This window comes from Apis dorsata, unplaced genomic scaffold (genome assembly GCF_000469605.1).
Source record: "Apis dorsata unplaced genomic scaffold, Apis dorsata 1.3 scaffold_339, whole genome shotgun sequence".
NCBI lineage: Eukaryota > Metazoa > Arthropoda > Insecta > Hymenoptera > Apidae > Apis > Apis dorsata.
In genome coordinates this window covers 556,825-565,949 of record NW_006263606.1, presented here as the reverse complement: position 1 = coordinate 565,949, position 9,125 = coordinate 556,825, and the positions used below count along the sequence as shown (strand labels likewise).

The 9,125-nt window shown below is 27.4% G+C and overlaps 1 protein-coding gene across 2 annotated transcripts; it reads right to left on the bottom strand.

Annotated features, from left to right (window-relative positions):
* Positions 1–778: 778 nt before the first annotated feature.
* LOC102672116 lies at positions 779–8,697 on the bottom strand. 2 transcript variants are annotated; one of them, XM_006618044.2, is made up of 10 exons: positions 7,339–8,697; positions 7,132–7,235; positions 5,359–5,804; positions 5,007–5,290; positions 3,608–4,789; positions 3,187–3,476; positions 2,518–2,926; positions 2,351–2,452; positions 1,925–2,260; positions 779–1,825 (listed from the first exon to the last, which is right to left on the bottom strand). In XM_006618044.2, the coding sequence occupies exons 2-10, from the start codon at positions 7,226–7,228 to the stop codon at positions 1,822–1,824; spliced, it is 3,150 nt and encodes a 1,049-aa protein (XP_006618107.1). In that variant the 5' UTR covers positions 7,229–7,235; positions 7,339–8,697; the 3' UTR covers positions 779–1,821. The 2 variants fall into 2 exon arrangements, with proteins under 2 accessions (XP_006618107.1, XP_031367506.1); XM_031511646.1 differs by lacking the exon at positions 7,339–8,697 and having other exon boundaries at positions 779–2,260; positions 7,132–7,228.
* Between the last annotated feature and the right edge of the window lie 428 nt (positions 8,698–9,125).

Here is a 9,125-nt window from a genome sequence, read left to right as displayed (position 1 = left end):
ATTTATTTTATTCGCTTATACAATAAAATAATCGAAAAATTATTTAATAATTATTTTGAAGTAATACAATATTTTAATCAGTAACAATAATCTATATTAATTAAATTATTATCTATATTAAATTCTTTAAATAAATTTTAATATCGTATAAAATATAAAATCATTAAAAATAAATATCTTAAAAATATATTAATATATAATATATTTAATAACTATTAATCTACACAAATTTTGGATTATGTAATTAATTATAAAAAATATCAATATATACAAATTTCTAATACTTGCAGAATAAAAATTTAAAATATAAACTTAAAATAATAAAAAAAAAAACAAAAAGAAAAGAGAGGAATATATTGAATTATACTTATTAATATGTCTCTTGAAAGATTTATTTCATTCTATCTGTTTAAAATTATAATACGAGACAATTTTTTTTCTTTAAAACAATTAACAATTAAATCAATTTCAAAATTTAATAAAACATTTATATATAAAATATTTTTTAAACTTACGTTCTTTATTGTAAACTAAGAACAATATAATGCCCCATTATTAGCTATATAACTAACTAGATTTCATTAAAATTATCATATACTTCAATTTTTTATTATCATACAAATATATACAACATTATTTTAAATCAGTTCTTGCGCGTTTTAGTAATATTTTCATTTTCTATGATTTAAATGGAACAGTATTTTAAAATATACATATTACACAAATAATGATAATTATTTATATACAATAATGTAGGAATGATAATAAATAAAAATCGTTTGTGATTTTATAAACATTTCGCTGTTTAAGTATCACTTACATTAATTACTAATATCATCATAAAGTTTCAAATACAAACAAATATATGTTTCAACTGTAAATATCCTACAAATCAATTGTAACTTTGCCTACAAAATATATTTACAATTGATAATATATCTCAATAGTCTGTATGAATATGAAACAAAACTGACAAAAAAAAATAATTAACTTTTATAATTTCATTATATTATCTGTGGAAGTTTTATAACTTATAATTTTTATCATTTGAAATACGGACGTGATTTAACACTTTATGATACAATTATTTACTGTTTAAAAATGGATTAAAATATCCAAGATATATTAATAAATCTTTAAATGACCAAATCTAATTAGATATCTTTATAATTTATATAATATACATATATGTATATAAATGTTCCCGATATCAGATTCAAAATAGTGTCATTCAAACGAATGATATTTTTTTATTCAGCAAAACCAATGTGATTTCTTATTAAATTGAAAGCTTAATGAATTACTTGCTTTTCTCCCAATTTCGTACACATAATTTTGTATGTTTTTATGACTTTATATGTGACTTCTGATACATTAATGAGAGTGGCACTACATTTGGAACCATAGTTTATTAATATTGCATGTATCTTCAAAAGATTACTTCAGAAGAATACATTCAATGTGTTTTTATATGTTTTTATTAAAAAAAATATACTAATAGTGGCAATGATTTACGCGCAATTTGAATCCCGCAACTTTTTCATAATGATATATTTACTATATGACATACATATCATCAATTCTATCTTCACATAATGATTGTGTATTTCAAATCTTGTTCTACGTTCTAAATTAACACGAATATTTCTCCAACTCTCGTTACAAATACTGTATTGCTTTAGGATTATATAACCTAAGGATAATTATGTAAATAAAACAAAGAAAGAATAAAAAAATGATAAAGGAAAAAAAAAACTAAAAAAGCATTGAAATAATTGGTTATGTAAAATTATTAAACAGATTGAATTTATGTTACCTGATCTATCTAGAAAACAAAGAAAATAAAGGCAACTTTTTATAATAAATAGACAATATAATGATATTTATAAGAACATAGGACAGATATAAAATTGTCCACAGTTACCTGTTTGACAAATGCTTTAGAGGGCCCAGACTTAGAATAGATGTAGCACCAAGCGCACCTAAATTACAAGTATTAGGATTTCGTGCACCGTCTATTGTAATTATAGGTAATCCAAAATATCCACCCGTTTGAGCACTAAGCTGCGACAGCGGAATATAACTTTGTATACCAAGATTTGATAAACGATTTAACACATGAGGGGATTTCAAATCTACAACTGGCAATGCTAATTCTGCACCACCATTTTGTGCTACGGTGTCAACTTCTTTATGATACGCTTGTTTGTGCGTTGTTAACGCTTGAACTGTTGGATATTGGGCAGGGCAAAGATTACACCTAACATCAAGCATTTATTATATATATCAATATTTTAATCATTGTCTAAGATATCTTCATCCTATTTCATTGTTTGAAAAACATACTTACTTGTGAAGTAATTTACTTGGTGCACGATGGGTAGCCATATGTTGAGTTAACATTTCCTGATTTTGGAAATTTTTATCACATACTTGACAAGTAAGCAATGCTCTGTAATAACAAAGAATATCTTATTATTAATAAAAATAGAATAATCTTTCTTTAATTTATCTTACCGTGGAGGTCTTCCACGTCTAACTACTGGTATTTGTGGTGGACCATCTTGCGTTAAATCTACGGTAGGAGGTCTTGGTGGTCTTTCCACTTCATTCACCGCCGTTTTGTTTTGTTTATTGTGAGGAACAGCAAACTGACCCTGTTCTTGTTGTTTCTTTTGTGAACTAGCTGGTATGATAGAAATAGCAGAATTCAGAGTGAGCGCTGTAACATTTAAAGGCTGCTGTGAAGATGTAGTCCTCTGTTGCTGAGGAGGTATCTGCTGTTTGTTTTGTTCACTTGATTTATTTTTATTTGCTGCTGGAGTAACAGTAATACCTCTGGCTGCCAGTACATTAGCCACAGCCTTTGCATCGGACTTCTTGCCGCTAGCACCTGATGTGTTCTGCACTTGAGCTGGAGCGGAACCTTTAGATTAGTAAAATAGATATTTTTATTCTTGTAATGAACCTCTTCTGCGAATAGTTAAGTTTTTTTCATTTTTTTTAAATAATTAAATATAAAAATAAATTTATAAAAACAAATATAAAATATATTATAAAAATATAAAAACTTATTTTTGCTAACTAATCTTAGAAGAGGTATTTCAAATCAAATAAATAATATATATATATATTATAAAATTTATTTAAAAAAAACTTCAAAAAAAACTTATGTATTAAAGATACCTGGTTGTCTAACACTAAGAGTTATGGAATCCGTAAGATGAATAGTAGAATCATTTCTGCTTGTCTGTTGAGTAGTAGCACCTTGAACATTTTGTATAACAGGTAAACCATCATTTCTTTTTTGCTGCGCAATAACATGACAGTCTGCATCTTCATTCCTATCTGGCAATAAAACATCCATTCTTCGTTGTTTTATTGCAGAATTATTTTGTTGTACTTGCATTGATTGTTGCATAGGGCGTTTCATACGTTGTCGTGGAGTTGATCCCGTTTGTGGAACTCGTGGTGCCCTAGAATACACACATGCAAATTATACTGTTTAATAATGTATCAAAACGAATTATCATTTTTTACAACATATTTAAATTTGATTAAAAATAAATCTCACATTTTTTAGGATTATTTTATCAACAATACTTGCCGATTACTTTGTGCAACAGTAGGATACCTTCCACGTGATATTTGTTGAGGCAATTGAGAATGCATTTGTGGTGGTGCAGTCATTTGCGGATATGGACCCGGTCCATATTGTGGATATAGGTGTGCTATATGAGGAGGATAATGCATGCCCTGTGGACCAGGAACTCTATACAATGGTGGTCTTCCTGGCGGCTGTACAAAGTAATTTGGACCAGGAATCATTGTATTTGCACCTGGTGGAAGACTTGGAGGCATTTGCGTTTGTGGAAGTGGCATACGTTGTACTTGTTGAGCTAATTGTTGAACAGGTGCAGGTAGTTGTTCAAAATTAACAGGTGGTATTATTTGCTGTCCAGTACTAGCTACTGTATTATATGTAGGTGAATTTGTTTGATGCGGAGAAGTTAAAGGAGAATTCCTATTTATTTGTTGCGAATTTGGTGTATTTGGAGATTCCATTGACACTGCATGAGGAGAATGTGTATTTAATTGCGGAGATGTTTGACTCAAATGGGGTGAATTTTGATTCAAATGAGGCGAACTTGTATTTAAATGAGGAGACAATTGGCTCACACTAGGAGAAAGAGGTGTTCCATGCATTTGAGCTTTATGCATAGAAACCTCCAATGGCGAATTAAAAATAAGATTAATACATTCTGGAATATTGCATTGATAATGTCCAGCTTTGCTTCTGTGCTCATCTAAATGAGCAATATCCTTAAATTTTTCATTACAAACACGACAAGTATTAACAGTTTCAGCTAACTTTTCAAGAGAAACATATTCAGTTTCTGGTGGTAAATTATTTAATGTTTCATTTTGATTATGCCTCTGATGCTCAATCAAATTTTGTAAAAGAGATCCAGCATTGTCAATATTATTATCACCCCCATGATCTGGTTGTTCTTCATTTTCTTTAGAACTCTCATTATTCTTATTTGATATATTAGTGGACAATTGACTCCAATTAAAACTAGTTGTGCTTTCTGTCGATTCTTCAGGTTTATCTTCATCCTCACACACTGTTGTACAATCTGTTGTATGATTTGAAAATGTAGTAGATTTTGAAATAATACTAATAGCTGGATTTTCTTCTAAATTATGTATCATATTGGATTCATGACCTCTATCATCATCTTCTTCAATGCCTGAATTTTCAATTAATTGATTCATAGATCTAGATCTAAAATATTAAATAATAATATACATGAAAACATATATAATATATTAAATATAATATATAAATATAATATAATATATATATTAATACATTTAAATAATACATATACTAATGAATTTATATAAATATAAATTAATATATACATTATATATAAATATATTTTATAATACTATAATAATATACTATAACAATATATATATTTTTAAATAAACAACATTACCCAGATTGTTCACCAAGTTTTTTCAAGTTTTCAATTGTTTCTCTACATGTTGCTTCCAATGCATCCGATTCTTCATGATCTTCTGTTTCAGAGAATCTTTTATCTGAATTATCATATTGATCTGAACTTTGTAGGTCATCAACATTTTGATCTTCCTTTTCAGATGGATTTGCCATATCACTTCCTACACCTGAATCACCCTCATTGACATCTATGGGTGGTCTATCATTTTCTTCCAATGGATTATGTTCTTCAGTATTAAATTTAATATTTCCATATTCATCCTATTAATAATATTAATCATAGAATCATATTATTTAACATTTATAACATTTATCTTACTATAATATACCTGTTGCTCTACCATCACGTTTTCAAACGACTGATTAATTGAATTTTCTGTATCTTTTTCATGTCTTTGATCATTTTCCTTTGCTCCAGCCACGTCTCTTTGACTATGATTTTCTATTCCCAAATTAATATTGCTTTTCACAACAGTAAAATCTGATTCAGATGATTTCTTCAATTTAAGTTTCAGAGAATCAGTGAAATTTTGTTTTTTTAATGTTAATTTTAGAGAACCCTTTTTCTCTGGATCTAACCAATATGTATTATTATGTTTTTTCTTAAAACTTTTTAGATTTGTAACTCTCCTTAAAACTATACGTGGTCTTCCTAAATGCGTATGAATATGAATACGTAATTGTTTTTTTGTTACAAATTGTTTTTTACAAATTTCACAACTAAATAATGAAAATCGTAATGAAAATATTGAATTTTGATCATCTATATGTTTATCTGAAAAAAAACATTCCAAGTATTACAACATATTTACACCATTACAATATTTTAATATTATTTTTATAAAAAAATTTGTATTTAAAAATATAAATATTATTAAATATTTAAATATCAAAGTTAAAATATCTAACCACTTTTTTTATTAAAAATCTCAGAAAAGTATAGACTGAATAATTTGCCGCGCTTTCGTGTCTACTGTCAAATCGATTAAACTATATAATTTCCTGTTAGATATGTCAAAGAATTACACATTGATTATATTCACACACAATTCTTATTTCAAAGGTTCACTCAATATATCAACGCGCGTTCCCCGTGTTACAACGGATGTAAACAATCGATGCCGATGTATATGCAGCAACAGCAAGTGTTCACGCAAAATGGTTGCGGTAGCAGACCACCTAGCGCAAGCGGAATAATTGCCTCTGCTTTTGCCGAGAATTGAAAACGGGATTCTCCAATCGATACTAGCTAAAGAACGAATATCATTGGTTCACTTCATATTAGCGCAACATTCCCGCCACAATATAGCTCATATCAAAATGCATTTCGTGTGATTACGGATGTGTATAAATTGCTTCTTTCGGTCTTAAATAATTACACTAATTTATGAAAATTTTATTTATTAAAATAATCAGTGAAATATTGTTAATCAATTATACAAATGGATTAAGAAGGTAATAAAATTACATTTTATATTTAAATCCAATCTTAATATTGTAATTCTTAATATTGTAATTAAGGTAATATCAAAATTTGTAATTCAATAAAATTAAATAAGGACATAAATTATGTTAAACATTCTTGTTAATTAAATATACATAATAAAAATTATAATTTTTCGTATTATCTAGCAGTAACAAAATCCTAACCTTTCCTCAAGAGTTATGAATGAATTTTACTAGCATTTTTTTATATAAAATACAAATGTATAAAATATATAAAATTTGTTCAAAGTTTCTAAACTAAAGAAAAAAATAATTCCAATAATATTACTTTATATATATATATATATATATATGTATTTATATTAATAATCAAATTTTAATGGAAAAAATTATGGGATAGGAATACAAAAATAATTATAGATTAGTAATACAGTAATAAATATTAATATTTTTATAGCAACATTTAAAATGAAATATATTGCTTTCTTCAAATAAAAAAAATATGATATTCAATTAAATAAAGGTAAAATATTAAATTTCATAAAAGTAATTTATAAAAATGATGCTAAATTTTAATCCTATTTGTGCACATTACATTGTTTTAATATTCATATATAATTTCTTTCATCTGCATTCAATATGTAAAAAAAACGTACCAAATTTTTGCAAATCATCCACTGCATCGTCTTTACAAATTTTGTTTTGGTTTGAAAATCTAAATTCCTCAAAGTCTTGATCCAATGAATTGTTCATTTCCACTCTGTAAATATAAAATTTATTTTTTTTACTATTATATAACAATTATTATTATTTAATAATATTTCTAACATTATTGTATTTATTGGTTATTATATTATACTTACAGGCATTGTTATTAACAATGCAAATCATCATGAAGTTGTCAATAAAGATTAATCTTGACTTAAATAATCGTTTATCGACGATTAAATATGTCCATAATATTTATTTCAACAAAATACACATAAATTAATTTGTTGTAAGTTCACAGATTTCGCACAATTTTATATTTTTTAGTCACTAAGAAAATTATAATACCGTATAAAAATGATTTCTTCAAGATTTACTATTTTATTTAAATTTATTGATATATATTCATTAATATTTATTATTATTGAAATAGTAAATCATAATAAGGTCAATTAAACACAAGACAAACTTATAATATTTATCAAATTATATTCTGTTAACTATATAAGTAAAAATAGCGTTGAATTTGCTTTAAATCGATGATGATTGATCCGGCGTCGATATTACATAGTCGCATAAAAAAAAGAAATCACGATTCGTTCGATGGATATAAAATTAAATAAAGAAAAAACATATAGTTCCATTGATATTTAGACGATGAAGTTTTTTCCGATTTGTTACATATAATTAAGTATGGCTGTCAATATTATGACATGATCACTGCGCTGTTTATGGCACATTTGTAGTAGCGACATTCAACGACGGTAAAATCGGCGCGTCAACTACGATGCCTGCCGTACCCAATCTGAACTTATTATTAGTACGTGTTATATCGAGCCGCCAATATGGCGGCGACGCGATGAAACCCGCGCGTCCGTCAGAATAATCAACTCAATGTGAATTCGTGCCGAACTGTTGAAGCGCGTTCAGCGACGGGTTCAGAGTGTTCAGATGCGTTGTTTTGTAAGAACACGCGCGCGCGCGCGCGGGGTAGCGTGCGCCGATCGCTGCAAAAGCCGAGCTTCCCTCTCCTCTCCTCCTCTCGACGTTCGTATCTTTGTATATCTAACTTCTCCTCCACTGCACACCATCCACCACCTTCATCCACTTCCTCTCTCTCTTCTTCCTTTTCTCTCGTTTCCCCTTGTTTTCTTTCTCTATCTTTTTACCTCACTGTCACATCTTCTTTAATAAAGATAAAAAAGGGTTCACTTTTGCTGCATATTTTTAATTATTCAGGATATATAAAGTAAGTACGTATTACGACATTTCATATATCTTCGAATAAAACCCAATAAAACAAAAGAGACCAACCAGAATAGATGAAACTAAAAAGGGAGGGGAGAAACAGAGAAGGAGCCCGAATTGAAATTAAGTCAACCTAACATGCACTCAAGTATGAGTAGGGAGCCAATCCGCTCATAGCAAATACTGTCGACGCAAGCGCAACTCGAACATTACTGTGAAACTCTTTTCTTCTCTTGTTCTCTATTTCTTATTACTTTTCCTTTCAATTCCTACTAATAGATCACCTCTTCCATTTCTTCCATTAAGTGATTCTCTTATTTTATTTCTTTTATTATAACTTTCGTTTTAACTTTTACTCTTCTTTTATTGTATTGTTTTTGCTACTTTTCTAATGTTTTTATTCCATAATATATAATTCTCCAACAAAATCAATGTTAATTATTTAATTTCCATCTATTAACTATTATATCTACATATAATTTTATTATTAGCTTTCATTTACAATTTTCATTCATAATTTTTGTTGATTTTATTAATTTTACGAAAATTATAATATTATATATTACTATTGTATTTTCATTATTATTTATAAGAATTTTAGTTCCGTATTTTTTTATATTGAAAATATACAATTTATAAAACTATGATTATAAAACTAATAGATATATGTACTCATACAATTTTTAAGATAATT